This window comes from Alosa sapidissima, chromosome 11, assembly GCF_018492685.1.
Source record: "Alosa sapidissima isolate fAloSap1 chromosome 11, fAloSap1.pri, whole genome shotgun sequence".
NCBI lineage: Eukaryota > Metazoa > Chordata > Actinopteri > Clupeiformes > Clupeidae > Alosa > Alosa sapidissima.
Genome location: NC_055967.1, coordinates 19,460,149 through 19,477,370, shown reverse-complemented (window position 1 = coordinate 19,477,370; position 17,222 = coordinate 19,460,149). Strand labels below are relative to the sequence as shown.

The window sequence follows — 17,222 nt, the reverse complement described above, 5'->3', positions numbered from 1 at the left end:
GCATGAAGACATGAGATATAATATCCTCATGTTAACTGTGTGTGCATCGGCAACTGCAAACAACCTGAGTGAACCAGACACCAATGAATAAGCGAATTTGGACCTGTGAGCATGATTATACAAAACTGACAGGATGTTACATCACAGTTCATTGTATATATCACATCAACATCCTCATCATGTAAACTGTCAAACTTGTTCAAACAGTTCAGTCAACATGATCAAAAGACGTCTCGTGAGCTTCACCAAGGCACAGTTTATTTGCATAAATAAAGTGGGTAACACTTTATTTGAAGGGATGTGCATGATTGTGATGACACCATCCTGACTACGACATGACATCTGTCATGAACATTAAGGAGTCTATGGATTTTTAATTAACCTTGTCATTAAGTGTAATTTTTATCACTTGTAATTACTTGTAAGTCTCTGATATCACAACTTGTCATTACAACATAACCAGTAAATGTTTTGTCATGCCAATTGGACACTGACCAAGACATTATAATCTGTCAATGTGTTTGCATGATAATTTGATATTATAACCATAAATATGCCATGCCAGACCGTCAAACGTATGTGTTAAGTGTCATGAGTTAACATTATGTAATAATGACATGTGTGGTGGATTAAAGTGTTAACAAAAACAGATAGCACAATACATTACACAGGTTTTTGCTTTGGTTTCATTTGTTGTTTTCGTATCTCAGGTTTATTGCCTTTTCCTTTAGAATCTGTTGATAAATCCAACTTGCAACTGTTTATCAACAACAAACAAAAACAAGACTACAAAACAAACATTTCGTCCTTCAGCATCATGGTCTTTTGTCATTTGTCATGCATTCTTCTGATGCGTTTCAGCAGCTGGTCTGTACCTATCTACATGCATGTAGTACAGAATTTGATTGTGCCCTCATAAGGCTTAACATCACATAATCCACTGATGTGCTTAACTTCTACCTTAACCATTTTGTGGTAATTATAATGTATTAGGATGCTGCCACTCCACATGTAATACTATACAATTGTTGGTCTGTAATACAACAGTATTTAGCACTGAGGTCAAAAAATCTGTAAACTTCATCTACTCATGTATACAAAGACGCGTGCAATACTGAGCCACTACCTGTTTTCCTTGTGATTTCTGTTGAATACTCTGGGAAGCCCTAGCGGGTACTGTCACTCAGCTTTCCTCTTCCTGTGACTTTTCTGGCAGCACGCACGGATACACAGTCTGCATGACTTAAAGGTCAGCCAGCCAAACAGCCCTGCCACAGAGAACAGGAAGAGCACCACGTCCAGGCAGTAGTACTGGACCCAGCTGAGGTTGTGGGCCTGCACTCGCAGGTGCTTGGCTCCTTTGTTGCGCATCACAAACTCGGTCCAGAATACTGCCCGGTCCAGAGGTTTCATTGGTTGATCATGATGAAGGCGTGACAGCCTCATCATGTTCTCCTTGTACCTGCCGGGTAAATGATCTTCATCACCATCTGGGATTAAGTAACAGTAGGCTATGGGATGATGTAAGTAAGTCACAAGATTACATTTATAAAAGCAGTAAAAGGGGTAATATCCAAAGGGATGAATACTTTTACATTACATTACATTACATTTGGCTGACGCATTTTTAGCCAAAGCGACTAACAACATGGTAAACAGTTTAAGTTTTAAAGCAATTCTCAACAATTTTACGACAATTTAAAAAACAGTAGAGTACAGTAAGAATAAGTGGCACTGTAAGTAGTGTAACATTGCTAACTATTTTTGCAACTAGTTTTCGTACTCTAGCTGTATTGAGAAAAAACAGGATGAACATAAATGAATAGAGGTGAAGGCTATAAAGCTGAGCTCTCTTTGATTAAGAAGGACTTACGATGGGTCGTTTATCACAGCACGCAGGCCCTTCACCAGGTCGTCTGAGTTCATGTTGTAGAAATCTAGCATGATGGCAGCGCCTTTCTTTTCCAGGATGAAGATGTTGTCGGGTTGGTCAGCAAACAGAGGGACACCCAGAAGTGGGACCCCATGGTAGATGGCTTCATATAGTCCATTGGAACCTCCGTGGGATATGAAGGCTTTGGTTTTTGGATGTCCTTTGTAAGTGAAAAACAGAAAACGTTGGAAATAAACTACGATTAACTGCCACAATACAAGTCATTGCTTTTTGTCAAGGAACGGTAAAATAATCTGACCTAGCAAATCCTTCTGAGGGATCCAGTTGTAGATTCTAATGTTGGCAGGAAGAGTCCGAGGTCTCTCGCCACCAAACCCCCAAACCACCTAAGAGCACACAACAAGTACAGTGATTAGCAACAAACTAGCTAACACTTCCCTTGATGTGTATCTACATGAGGCTTTTTGAGGAATTGTGCTGTCTCTATTTCTACACAAATGCCTACTTTTGTACCCGCAAACTCTTGCTAATTATTTTTTTATTGATGGGACAATGTGTTTCACCTGCATACCTCTACAGGTCTGCTCAGTTGGTGGTATTTAGTGACTCTTGGATTCAAATTCTTGTGCAAAGCAAGTGTTAGCAGTTAAGATATACAGTACTATAAGCAGGACATGCCTTCTGAGGGATCTGTCCAAGAGCCGACACAAACATGTTTCTCCTCTCCTCTGTGAGGTTCTTGAACATTGATCCAAATGTGAACACGACAATGCCATCATCACCCGAGCTCTGCACAAACTCCTCCAAGTCCTGATAAAAGACACACAAATAATATCAAGTCAAGTCGGCTTTATTGTCAATTTCTTTACATGCACTGGTCATACAAAGAATTGAAATTTCGTTTCTTACTTTCCCATGCAGACATAGACATACTTTAAATACAGACATAGACATACTTTAGACATAGACATAGCCATAGACAATAAAAAATAAAAATATACAGACATACCACATACAGCCATTAAAGTGCGAGACTGAAATATAGAACATATATCAAAATATAGAAATATAGAATATATATAAAAAAATAGAGGTAGTTGTGTTGTATATTTACATAGTCCTAGTGTAACCTTCTGACAGAGTAGTAGTAGCAGCAGCATTTTGGCAGAGTGATAAATAACATTGATAACATTTACATGAAGTTTAAACTTGTGCTTGTGTGTACTGTATATTTACATTGATATGCAGTCATTTCAAGTATATCAGGCTTGATATGAAGCAGCAACACGTTAGGCTGCGCAGTCACAGTGCAGTGCACAGTGCATTTGACATTTAGCATCACTGAAAATCAAAGATTGGTCGCACTCCAAAAAATCTTTTTTTCTTGCCGATTTATTTCATTAGCAACAGGGGTAAATGAACAAACGTTTCGGCCTTATGGCCTTCGTCAGTGTCATTTAGCATCACTGTAATTTTTTTTTTCCTTTTTCGCATGGACAATTTTCCGTCAAGGATTCCCGGGACACTGAAAGACCGGGTTACACGAAACTTGGTGGGCATGTAGCCCCACGAAAGGAGGGTAGGGCACAGTTTTCTGTGAATATCTCGAGAAGCGTAGGGTTTTGAAGGACCACCTTTTTTTTGTATGTTGATCTTAAGGGGCCATGTCAACCCATAACCACTCATTTCATGTATAGCGCCACCTAGTTAAAAACGAAAAAGTAAAAATGAGATGTTGTAATCGCAGGTATCTGTGACCTAACATGGTCAAAACTGCAAGAAATTAGATGTGTAGGATCATTATGACACCCTCTGAATGCACGCCAAGTTTCGTGGAATTCCGTTCATGGGGGGCCAAACAATAAATTAATTTATGTTACTGTACACCAACTGGCCTGTAGGTGGCCGGACACAGTTTTCTGTGAATATCTCGAGAACCGTAGGGCCTAGGAGGACCACCATTTTTGTATGCTGGTCTGAAGGGGCCATGTCAACCCATCCCATTACCACTCATTTCATGTATAGCGCTACGTCATCAGAATGGTTAGCATTTGTTTGTGGATGTTTTAGCTATTAGCGGACGTTCACTTTATTATGACCGCCGCGCAGCGAAGCGGTGGTCATGTAGGTTTAGTCATATATATTTTTTATTTATTTATTTATTTATTTTTCTCGCATGGCCAATTTTCCATCAAGGATTCCCGGGACACTGAAAGACCGGGGTACACGAAACTTGGTGGGCATGTAGCCCCACATGAATAGCATGGAACCATCGTTTTTCGTTTTGATCTGTAGCCCCCCCGCTGGACTGGACCCCCCGAAAGGAGGGTAGGGCAGATACAGTACAGTTTTCTGTGAATATCTCGAGAACCATAGGGTTTAGGAGGACCACCTTTTTTTGTATGTTGATCTTAAGGGGTCAGGTCAACCCATTCCATTTAATTACCACTTATTTCAAGTATAGCGCCACCTAGTTAAAAATTAAAAAGCAAATAATTAGGTGTTGTAATCACAATATCTCTGGCTGACATGGTCAAAACTGCACGAAATTGAAAGTGTAGGATCATTATGACACCCTCCGAATGCATGCCAAGTTTCATGGACTTTCGTTCATGGGGGGCCATACAATAAATTCATTTATGTGTACATTTAGTGACCGTACACCAACAGACTTTTCTGTGAATATCTTGAAAACTGTGGGGCTGACCAATTTGTTGCATATGTTTGCCTCCAGGGGTCATGCTAACCCATTCCATATGCACACATGTGCATAAACAGATATTCACACACACACATACATTCACAGTAATCATACGTATGACACATACACACACAGCAGACATATGTACGCATGCATGCACATGCACACACACAGGCACACCCACAAGCACATGCATGCACACACACACACACACACACACACATAAACACGTACACACACACATGCACACAATTCAAGAATTTTTCAGAATTATGAACAGGCAAGATGGGGGTGGGGTTGTATAAAATGTATTTTACATGTGAAATCTATGAACTAATCATGTTTTGGTACTTGTTGTTTAGCAGATACCACTGAGAATTGAGTGTGCATAATGCAATTCAGTGAGACAGTTAGAATCATATATGCCTTTCACCTTTTGTTTTTAGCCAGCAGCCAGACCAGCAGATACCCTAACTTTGCTGAATTACTGAAGCTAAGCAGGCTTAGTTAGTACTTGGATAAGAAACCTCCTTGGAAGAGTAGGTTCCTGCTGGAAGCGGTGTTGGTGGCTGGCCAGTAGGTGGCACTCTTTCCTGTGTCCACCAAACAAATATCAATCCCAATGTCCTATTGCAGTGACAGGGACACTGTACTGCAGGAGATGTTTTCCTTTGCATGAATGTTAAATTGAGGTCCTGACTCACCATGGTTGTTAAAGGAGAATTCCGGTGTGATATTGACCTAAAGTGTATTGAAACATGATACCGAGTGTGAACGTATGTCTCATAGCCCATCTCGACTTGTCCCCTGCACTCCAAAATCTGGCGCTAGTTAGCCGATGCTACCAACAACTTTTTCAGTAGTGGTGCTTCGGCATCGGGCTAGCCATGCAAATAAATCACTGTTTTACACCCATTTACGAGGCTCAATGTATCTCCACACTTCATTGGTAGACTTCCTAGGGCCCTGACATTTAAAACGAGACATTGAGAACTTTGAAAAAGCACTGGTAGTTTACTTACAAGACGATTTATACAGACAGTATCTTCACGAAGTTTAACGTTTGCAGCCATCTTGAATTTAGTCACGATAAGTCGAGCAACGAGTAAGAATGAACAGGTATGATAAGGGATCAGATTCCAAAAATAATTCAGTGGAAATGCATGGATTCCAGTTTCTTCCAGTAGCAGCAACTGGAATCCATGCATTTCCACTGAATTATTTTTGGAATCTGATCCCTTATCATAGCTGTTCATTCTTACTCGTTGCTCGACTTATCGTGACTAAATTCAAGATGGCTGCAAACGCTAAACTTCGTGAAGATACTGTCTGTATAAATTGTCTTGTAAGTAAACTACCAGTGCTTTTTCAAAGTTCTCAATGTCTCGTTTTAAATGTCAGGGCCCTCGGAAGTCTACCAATGAAGTGTGGAGATATATTGAGCCTCGTAAATGGGTGTAAAACAGTGATTTATTTGCATGGCTAGCCCGATGCCGAAGCACCACTATTGAAAAAGATGTTGGTAGCATCGGCTAACTAGCGCCAGATTTTGGAGTGCAGGGGACAAGCCGAGATGGCTATGAGACATACGTTCACACTCGGTATCATGTTTCGATACACTTTAGGTCAATATCACACCGGAATTCTCCTTTAAAGATCCCATGGCACTTATCGCAAAGAGTAGGTGGTTCCTTGATTTGCTTTATTTATGTACACATACATAAAGACACACAAACATGCGCGCACACACACACACACAAAAACACACACACACACACACACTACACATGCACACACACATACAAACACACGCACACACACACACACTCACACACAAAAAATATACACAAAAACAACCACACACTCTGCACACAATTTGACAAGCGTGACTTATTTTTCTGGAAAAAAATGTGCTGGACTGGGCTGCGGTCATATTTTGTACCACTCTGCGGTACATCTAGTTTCAATATCAAATTCTGTTGATGTTTGTTTTTGTGTTTGTACAAGAACATGGGTCGCTGTAATGTAGCCTGTAGGCCTATCAGAGATAGTACTTTATTAGATTTAATTTTCTGTTCAGTCGCAATAGCGTGTTTGGATGGATGTGGATTACCGCGACCTGAAAATGCAGTTGCATCGTTGATGAATTGGTGAATAAACTCGGGGGAGCGAACTTCTAATGTGTGAGTAAGAGGTTTCTTTTTGTGATGGAGTAGTATCGATGATTGCATTTGTTTCGTTTAAGTAGTAATGGAAACTATTAGCAGAGACTTGCGAACCTGGTGAGAACCTGTTGTGGGTACGCTAGCCTATGCTAGCCTACGTCTGACTTGTGTAGGCTACTCTGTAGTAACCTCGGTCTGTGATTGTGACAGGCATGGTTAGGCGTCTGAATTTTGATTTGTTTATGTAAGCTGTCATAAAATAACATGCTGTTCACTTTAAGTAAATAAAAGCACGGATTTGCCGCTTGTAGCAACCATAGATTTTAGGGTTCATGCTATGTTATGCTATGCTAGTTACAGTATCTGCTTGTTATGTTATGCTATGCTAGTACTGTATCGCAGCTTTCTTCCATGATAATACATTGCAGAACAACTGAGTATGGGTGTAAAAAATAGTGTAGTCTCAGGTGATCAGTGTAGTCCCAGCTTTGATGTGTTATTAAACCCATCGACAATACTATGGCAAATTTAAAAATACATTAAGCTAATCCTAATAATTATTTTAGCCACAAGCACTTTGTGATGGAGCATACAGTGTGTAAAATTACATTTGGGGCTTTCTGCTATATGAGAGCTATCACTCTACTATTATTTCCAGTCATTATGATGGAAAATAATGTTCAGATATGCGACAAATTATTATAATGGCAATGTATAACAACCCTCATAGTAATGGGTATATTTAAAAATTTTCAAATGTATTTATTTGTTGCTTTTATTTTTCTTTCCAACTTGCTGAGGCACCCCCTCGCGGCCCCCCAGGGGGGCCCGGCCCCCACTTTGAAAACCACTGCCCTAGCCTACTCCCTCCGCACAACCTATCAAGAGTGTGTTAGCTGGTTAACTGCTGTTTATTGGGAGCTCCAGTGTTTCGGCTCGGATGTCCCTCAGCAACGGCATTGCGACCTCCAACACGTCTCGCTCTAATGACAGCATTTGGCATGTCGGATTGGACGTGATACATCTGTTATTTTGGATGAGATGTCCCAGGTTCATTTCATGGCAGCAGACACTCTCCATGTCAGTGGACATAGGGACACAAATAGGGTTGCCACCTGTGTCTGACAAAAATCCTGGACATTTTGACCATCCAATCAACCTTTTTGTTTGTAAGCAATGGCGCCTTTCGCACATCTAACCCAAGATAAAAACCGTCATTCTAAGCGACAATTGTATAGCTAAAATTAGTAAGAATGACAATTTCTAGTTAGACATCTGTTTTATTTGACTGCTTCATTTCTACTTTAAACTGTATAAAATAGACCAGGGCCCAGTTCCCCGAAAGCATCTTAAGCCTAAGAGCGTCGTAAAGTCCCTCTTACGAACGTCTTAAGATTTGCCGACTGTTTCCCAAAACCATCGTAGCTTAAGAGCGTCGAGATCTACGAGTGCTCCAGAGTTCTCGTTACCGGCTAAGAGCATCTTAACAGTACTTCTCACTGAGGTCACCAACAGGACATACAGAGGAATTACAACTTAGAATACATAATCCAATTTACGTTCCCATTCTTTATTGTGTTTACCTGTGATGAATTAGATTTTAGCGTGCAAAATAGCATAGCCTACATTTAATGGTCATAATAATGTGATGAAAAGCGGACAAAAATGCAATCAAGTTATGAAACGAGACACTGCCAGAATAGTTTGCCATTATCTTTGCTAAGTGAGGGCTATATTTTATTAGGCCTATAAGGGTACAAGCAGAGAAAGGAACGTGGTTTAGTCTGTAGGCCTACTGCATCAAAATCTAAGCCTACACATTTCTTCACTTTCTTACTCGACTTCTTTCTTATCTTCAAACGTGTTCTTAAGTGACACAGCGAAAAAGTATTGCATGGTACAACAATCTAATCTTGTTGTGTATGGTATATAACCTACTTGGGATGCTTACATGCAGATGTCAAAGTGTTTCTATTTTCGTATTGATGTGAATTAATGTGTAGATCCGAAGCTTAAACGGTAGGCCTATACTGTAGCTGTGACGCGCAGTCACCTGACATCACCATCAAATCAGAGGATATTTCAGAACTATTAACGTGGACAGCTCCCCTTAAGAGCATCTTAAGAGCAGTACATGCGCGTTCATGCTACGAGCATGTTCGGGAAACAGTCGGAAAAAACAAACGAACGATTGTAAGATGAATCGTAGAAAACCCTCTTAAGAGCGTGTCTCCGTCGTTATCGGGAAACTGGGCCCAGTACTGATGGACTTAAAGGAGAATTCCAGCGATTTTTCACATAGATCTTTGTTTGACGAGGTCACAGAGTACGGTCGATACGAAATAAAACTAAAATAATCAATGTTACCTAGCTCAAATTGCTACAACCAACAGCTAGACCAGCCAGGCAACTACAGTGCTACACTCTGGGGGCATATTTATCATCATGCCTTCATCAGGTTTTCATGCGGACATCAGGTTTTCTTTTCCATATTAGAGAGGTCATCTGCTGGAAACATTAGACCTAGTTTTTGGTCAAAGTTTTCTCCATGGATTCCTGGTCAGAACCCCTATTGGAACAGATTAAAACTTGGGGCATGTTGAATTTTTTCCAAAAATCCAATATGGCCGCCGTATTCCAAAATGGCACATTTTTACACACTTTTTCCTATGCTATGGGGACATTTCCAGTAAAAACAGTGTAATTTTAGCAAAAAAATGTCCTTTTCTATGAAATACATATTTACAGAGGTTAACTGATGATTTTAAAACCCTAAGTATTTTTCTAACAATTTTAAATCATTAAAAAAATCATAATTTTGTCAGATATTTGTCAAATATCAGAAATAATCAAATTTCCTTCAAACATAAACCTCTTACAGGTTAAATACAGTTCAAATAAGTTGGGTACCTTAACTTAAACAGATTAAAACATGGCATTTAGACATTTTCCCAAAAACTCAATGTAAATTCAATAATAACCCCAAAATGGTGAATTTTTGGGTCTACACTTTTGGCTAAGCTAGAGGGGGTTTTCTCTATTAAAAACATTTTACAAATAAACAAGATAGTTCCATAAAGGTGATGGAATTACAAAAAATACTATTTTATCACTCGGCTATATATATTGTTACTATTACTATATTAATGATAGTAATACTTAGAGCTGCTGAGAGAAAATTATGTAAATCCAGAGATGGAGATGGTCTTAGTAACTACCAGTCTTTGCATCTCTTATCATCTTTTTCATTCACTGTTACACTTGCAAAAAATACATTCTATCAGAGCAAGATTGAGATCGCAACTGACAGTAGAAAACTTTTTCAACTTTCAAGTCTCTTCTCAATTCTCCACCACTGCCATACTGTACTTCACTGTCAGCAGATGACTTAGCAACATTTTCACTGAAAGTTGCTTCACCCTCCTGTTGTGTTTGTTTTATGTTTACTAGTTTTGTGTTCCCGGTCAAAATGACAGCTGCATTATAACTTGTTATAAATACACAGTAATACACATATTATCATCTAATGTTGTGATAGACCTTTGTATCAACTTGTGTTCTATTGGATATAACCAATTTTAAACTTCCATTTGGTATTTATGGCCTGCAGGCCTCACTGACCTGAGCTCATGCAAGTCAGAAAGGGGAGGATTCCATTGGGGAAAGGTTCCAATGGGGGCTGGCATAGAAGCAAAGAGGGTGAGTGAGGGTGTGTTTGTGTGTGTGTGTGTTTTAATGTATAGAAGTGCATAGTCCATCTGATCAATAAGTATGTGCCTGGACTCACACTGACCATTTTTTCATCCATTAATTTCGAAAGGCCAGTCATTTTTGACCAAAAATACACATAAGTGTTCTATAAAACAGTTAAAAAAAGTTAAATAAAACACTGAAATTGTTATACAAATTATCAAAATTTGTTTTGTGTGTTCAGATGTCCTGTGTTAACAAAGCCAAGAAGCCTCATGGTAGTGAGAATAAGTTAACAATATTTTTTGGAGAGAAGAATTGTCAATCGGTCATATTTGACTGCAAACACAACGTGCTCAGTTTGATGAGCCCATTAGGAGAGCTTTGCCTGTGAATTGTTGGACTCTTTCTCTCCTCTTGAAGAGGTTTCTCTACTGCTTCAGCAAAGTAATCCAACAACATGCCCTTTGGATCCTGTCCCGTCTATTCTTCTGCAGTCTGTCACACCTGCTGTTCTGCCAGCAGTCATGCATGTGTTTAATACTACTACACTCAGTTCTGGAATAGTTCCTTCTTCTTTTAAACAGGCAAGGGTTATGTCTTTGCTAAAAAAAAGTACACTTCATACAATTAATGAAGAACTAGACCTGTCTCCTTTCTTCCTTTCTTGTTGGCTTTGGAGGAGGTGTTCTTTAAGCAAGTCTATGACTTTCTTGTGTCAGAACAAACTGCTAGACCAAATATGCAGTCTGGTTTCAAGAGTGGTCATTCTACTGAAATTGCTCTGTCTGTGACTGAAGCATTGAGAGTAGCTAATGTAACCTATTTACATTTACTGTTACTGTTTAACCTGCGTGGTTCAGCCCTGCACACGCCCGGACTCAAACCTGTAAACAGCAGCACCTCAAATCAGGAGTCTGCTCAGTCATAATTCTACTAGACTTACCTGCAGCCTTTGATACTGTAAACCATTACATTCTCCTTTCTACACTGTCTAAACAGGGAATTTCTGGGAAAGATCTTGGTCTTTAAGATCTTAAAGGGCGTTCTTTCAGTGTGTCTTGTATCAAAGTATCATGACCTCACCACAGGTGTTGCCATAAGGATCAGTATTAGGGCACTATTTACACCACTTCCTTGGGTGAGACCATTCACTCCCATGGATTTGACTCACTGCTATGCGGACGGCTTTACCTGTCTTTACCACCTGAGGACTGTTTCCCATCAGATTTCTGCATGCCTGATATTTCAGTCTGGATGACAGGCCGACACCTTCAACTTCATCTCTCAAAAACTGAGCTTTTGGAGTTTCCAGCTAAAACAGCTATTCCCCAACAGATTAACATCCAGCTTGACTCCTCTTCACTGACCCAAACTAGATTGGCACGTAACTTTGGCGTCATAATTGATGACCGACTTAATTTCTTTGAGCATGTAGCCTGAATTGCAAAATCGTGTTGGATTGTCCTTTACAACATTAGGAAGATCAGACCTTATCTGATACAAGATTCCACACAACTTCTTGTGCAGGCCATGGTTATATCCAAACTGGACTATTGTATTTCACTGTTAGCTGGCCTGGCTGATTGTGTAGTAAGATCGTTGCAAATGATTCAGAATGCTGCAGCATGCCGGGTCTTCAATCAGCCAAAGAGGACACATGTAACTCCTCTCCTACTCTACCTTGACTCCTAGGGTTAACCCTAACCCTAACCCTAACCCTAACCCAACCCTAACCCTAACCCTTATAATAGACCTTGGCCTATAGGACACTTACTGGATCTGTGTCACAGCCAGGCCAGGTTCCCAAACGAGCAATCAGTCCAACTTAACCACACCTGCCTGTTCACTCTCCCCTGCTTATTAGTTACTCACCCCAACCAATCAGTCTCCACTGCTCATTCTCTTCCCTCCTGATTGGTGATCACTTTCACCTGCACTTCATTGAACCACAGACTTAATCTCCATTCACCCAGCACTCTGTCTCTGGCCTCATCATCGGATGCTACAGAACTCCAGGTCACTCTGTTCCTTGAAATCTGTTCTGAACTGCTATTGAAGCTGAATCTCCTAAGTTTGCCTTTTGGCTCTCCTGTGTTCTCAGCATGTGGTATGACACTTCTGAACTTTTGCCAGTAGGCCATGTTTTTGTGAAAACCCTGGATTTTGCCTGTGATGTTCTGATGCCTATGATGCCTGTAAATAAATCTCACTCTGCTTGACTTCTTGTCTTGTCTGTCTCTGTGGGTCCTGACAATCTGCTTACAGCTATCTCAATTCTATGATCCAGCTGTACATCCCCAACCACTCACTGGGGTCATCTGATGAGCATCTGTTGTGTCGACCAGCCATAAACGCTAGATCAAATTCAAATTCGCTTTCCGTGATTCACACAGCTGCGCTAGTGCGTGGATATCTCAATTGCAAAATTAAACAATATTTCTATCAGGCGCCTACAATGGACTAGGCTGGGTGAACTCAGCCTGATCTGCCGGCGATTCCTTTTCGATTTCTTAAAAGATTGAGCTTGGTCTGGCGAAAGCCAGATTAACCATGGACCTCATAGTTGCAAAATGCAAGGGAACATGAATCAGCATATTATTTGCACAAACAATAACGGACAGTAGCTCTTCAACTTGGCCCGTTAAAATGTGTAGCAGTCTAGCAACGCATTTCATGAAGGCCCTTTTGGACATGTCAGTTTTTTGCACCACTGGGTAAAACGGCATTTTGTTTTAGACTACTGGTATTTAATTTGTGCATTGACAATAAAGCTGAATATCATATGAACTAGATGACTAAACTTATGCATATGTAGAAGAAGAAACATTCACAAAAATCCATGACATGACCTCTCTTCTTGATAACTGTTGAAAACGGCATGGAACTGACAGGGATTGTTTTGTAAAATAATAAATAAATAAATACATTATGCTGCTACCTTCTGCTTTTCCCAAATACAATGTAGCCTACAGGTGTACCTTTCATCAGTCCAGTTGCAATGGATTGACTGTGATGAACTGCCCTACTTGTGATTGTTTAGATATTTTAAAGGTTTTATAACAATGCTACAAATTTTTTGGCAAGTGCTACAAATCTATTCACCTTTGCAGCGCCTAGGCTAGTTTGTGTGCGGCCCGCAAACACACATTCCAAACAAGCATACACAAAAGTTTCAAGAGTGGGGGATGGAGTAGAAGATGGAGACATATTCATTTATATGATTTATTTTCGCGGAATGGATGTACAGGACTGAGCGGCGGTCATATTTTGTACCGCTATGCGGTACATCTAGTAATTTTTTAATGATTTAAAATTGTTAGAAAAATACTTAGGTTTTTAAAATCATCAGTTAACCTCAGTAAATATGTATTTGATAGAAAATAACTGTTTTTTTTTTTTGCTAAAATGACACTGTTTTTACTGGAAATGTCCCCATAGCATAGGAAAAAGTGTGTAAAAATGTGCCATTTTGGAATACGGTGGCCATATTGGATTTTTGGACAAAATTCAACATGCCCCAAGTTTTAATCTGTTCCAATAGGGGTTCTGACCAGGAATCCAAGGAGAAAACTTTGACCAAAAACTAGGCCTAATGTTTCCAGCAGATGACCTGTGTATATCTGTTGACTTACAAGAGGAAGTGGTTTAGCAGGTTTGCAGTGATGACCTCCAATAAAGATGAAGTTTGGAGGGAAGGGTCTTGGGTACTCCCAGACCCAGTGGGAGCGGATGAACCATAGGTCAGCTTTACCCACCATCTCACACACGCTTGTTGGTTTCCCTATATGACAATGAGGAGAGGCAAAGCAGAAAAGCTCTTTAGTTGTTGTTTTTTGTTACATTTTCTATATCAGCTTATACAGTACTCCACAGGATTTCTAACAGGCCCTGAGCCACAAATGACTGAACCTATGGAAGGACCAGAGTAGTGTCTGCACTTCCGCGGGACACGTTTTGAAAGCTCTATGCAGGAGTGGGCGGGATAAGAGAGGTGCGTTTGTGGGTGCGGGAGAAACCGATGATTCACTGCACTCCCGCAAATTAAATATATGCGTAAAATAACATATAGAAATTAGTATTGTATAGGATTATAGTTGAGCTAGATATTGTGTTAGGCAGCATTAAAAAGTGGGTTTAAGCAGCCTAAATGATGGATAGGCCTACTGTCGTTTAGGCCTACGTGGGTTCAATTCTTTCCTGCTGCTGCGTTGTTGTAACTGGAAATCGAAAGCATGACAGAGGAAGAGGACACCACTAGATTACTTCAGATGTTAGTGTCTTTCTAAAGAACGAATGCCAGCTAGCATAGCTGTGTTACAGTAGCCTACATTCAGAATCATGAAACTTAAAATCAGTTTTGGTAGTTTTTTTCAGTTGTGTGTGTCAAGTGCTCCTTTTGTGAAACAGAAGGCAAAACTATCGCTCCTGCATATCCTGCGGGCGGGAGCGGGACCTAATGTTACAAATGCGGGCGGGAGCAGGACTAAAAATTACACATTATTGCGGGAGTGGGATAGAATGTTGCCTGCGCGGGACTTAAAAAATCTGTCCCGTGCAGACCTCTAGACCAGAGCACACAAATAGATTTTTGAGACTTTAATAGGTGTAAACGACTAACATTTTGCTGCACAGTGTCTTCCTCAGTCAAAAAGTGTCTTTGGCCCAGTGGCCCGCTGAAAGAGTGTAGGTTATGAATATGACCTCAGTTAGATTAGAGTTTATATTCATTATCTTGTGTTTTCCACAAGAACTGAGTAGCATAAATGAACACTTAGATGAAGTGTATTGAGACATGGCCCTTAAGTGGATGCACTTTTTCAATCCTCCATTCAGTCCATCATAAATGCATTATACTCTAACATTCTGTGTTGTCTTCAGATTTATGTAATCTGATCAGTCATTTTTCTATTTTGATTTAATATGAGAATTGTGTGAGTTTGTGAGAATAGTTAATTTATAGGTTAATTGGGATTTTATAAAGACAAGTTGTAATAAAAGCTGACCATCCATGCATGACGACATGTATTATGACATCAATCAAATATGAATTATCATTGCTTAGTCGATAACCTGCCAGGCCGGTTATAATCTAAAACCATTAAGGCAGAAAAAAATACATATATTAAATTCTAAAAAATAAAAAAAGATAAATTAAATGCATATTAATCTTATTCCCTGATAACTTAAATTGTTGATCCCATACCTTTGATCTCACTGTAGACACTGCTTAGGTACTTTGATGTATGAAGAAAAAACATGGCAGAATGCATAAAGTAGCTCCCGAAATTAACCAGCCTCTCCCTGAAATTCATCTGATCTGTGGCCAAGATGGGGGTGCAGGGTACAAAAGATGGCAGGGTGGGCATCTGCCCACACATTCTCTCATAGATGAAGCCGAACGTAATTCTCATTGTTATTATGAACGGCACGTCCAGTGCGTCGGCCATGAGGTCCCCACAGGGGGTGAAGGGGTCAGTTAGGATCACCTCGTACCTGGACCGTCTCAGGTCCTCCACGAGAGTCTTGTTTCCTACCAGGGCTTTGCAGATAACGGAGATATACGAATTGAAGGACGCCATCAAGTCCGACGTCTTGGAAAGCACCTGCCAGCCTGTCCCATTCATCTGGTATTTCCAGAGGTCCACAAAGTCGTCCCAGAGCGCGGTCATGTTTTCCTTCTGCAGGGGGACATTGAAAAGGTGAAAGCGGAAGCGCTCCTGGCGTGTGAGATTCACTGTCGGGGAGGCGGTGTTAACCAAAACGGTCACACTGTGGTTGCGCTCCACGAGCTCCTCCACGATGACCCGCATGTTCTGCCAGTGGCTGTACTCTCCTGGGATGACCAGCACCTGACCACTGTGTATGCAGTGAAGACCACAGACCAGAAGAGCCAGTAGCAGCAGACTTGGATTGACAGAAGCCATCTCTGGCCAAAAAGTCTGCAAAATTCATATTCTTTATTATATAATAATAACATTGTGTTAATACAGTGGCATTGAAGAAAATATATGTTAAACATGTTTTGTATGTGACCTACCTGGCATATTGAAGGACATTATGTCATTTAGTATAAAAAGTGTATACAAGCTTTTTTAAAACATTTTAAACATGTGAGTATTGTACATGACACAAGTACAAGTGAGATTCCTTTATGTTTTTACAGACCTTTTCTGAATAGGTGCAATGGTGAATGTCTCCAGACCGGTCAGCCGCACAGAGTAACAACATGGATTTGTGTGACACAGCACACTCTCTCTCTCTCTCTCTCTCTCTCTCTCTCTCTCTCTCTCTCTCTCTATTTCTGCAGTGTATTGCACAAACATTACTGGGCCAAAGGTTGTGGTTCTGAGCTGAGTAAATCTTGTAGGCTTGGCACTTGAGTGGTTATGATTAACTCAGTTACTACAGAGTTTTGAACTGCATGTGTGTTATTACCTCATCTGACTTAAATGTTTTAGATCACCCACAAATTCTCTGTCATGCCAAAGCTTTTTTTTAATCAATGTCTTTTTCTTCAGAGTGCACGTAAATGTAAAGTGGGCATTTAGATATACTGTACTTTCCATCTTTGATTCAAAGATGTGAACAGACACATCAGCTGTCTTCTTACCTGGTCTGCATTATCCTGCCACATTTTGGTGTCAGTGTTCACATCTCACATCTTTTCATTGATGTCCCAGGGGCTGGGCATTTGAGGATGGGGGTGAGGGGGGGACTTTCTACTTCCTATTCCCCAGTGACCCATGTCTTTGTCTGCCAATCCTCTCTC

The 17,222-nt window shown here is 40.4% G+C and overlaps 1 protein-coding gene across 2 annotated transcripts; it reads right to left on the bottom strand.

The window, feature by feature from the left end:
- Positions 1 to 684: 684 nt before the first annotated feature.
- On the bottom strand, positions 685 to 16,702 carry LOC121724337 (UDP-glucuronosyltransferase 2C1-like). 2 transcript variants are annotated; one of them, XM_042110837.1, is made up of 7 exons: positions 16,619 to 16,702; positions 15,657 to 16,392; positions 14,086 to 14,234; positions 2,573 to 2,704; positions 2,193 to 2,280; positions 1,874 to 2,093; positions 685 to 1,462 (listed from the first exon to the last, which is right to left on the bottom strand). In XM_042110837.1, exons 1-7 carry the CDS (start codon positions 16,679 to 16,681, stop codon positions 1,180 to 1,182), a joined length of 1,671 nt encoding a protein of 556 aa, XP_041966771.1. In that variant the 5' UTR covers positions 16,682 to 16,702; the 3' UTR covers positions 685 to 1,179. The 2 variants fall into 2 exon arrangements, with proteins under 2 accessions (XP_041966771.1, XP_041966772.1); XM_042110838.1 differs by lacking the exon at positions 2,573 to 2,704.
- Between the last annotated feature and the right edge of the window lie 520 nt (positions 16,703 to 17,222).

What these genes read in the sequence shown, in the direction of transcription:
- LOC121724337 (XM_042110837.1), bottom strand. Translation starts at nt 16,681, where the DNA reads ATGTTGTTACTCTGTGCGGCTGACCGGTCTGGAGACATTCACCATTGC. An exon ending in TGTCTACAGTGAGATCAAAG is followed by an intron (nt 14,235 to 15,656) that starts GTATGGGATCAA and finishes ATTGTCATATAG; the next exon opens with GGAAACCAACAAGCGTGTGT. An exon ending in CTGCTAAACCACTTCCTCTT is followed by an intron (nt 2,705 to 14,085) that starts GTAAGTCAACAG and finishes GTCTTTTATCAG; the next exon opens with GACTTGGAGGAGTTTGTGCA.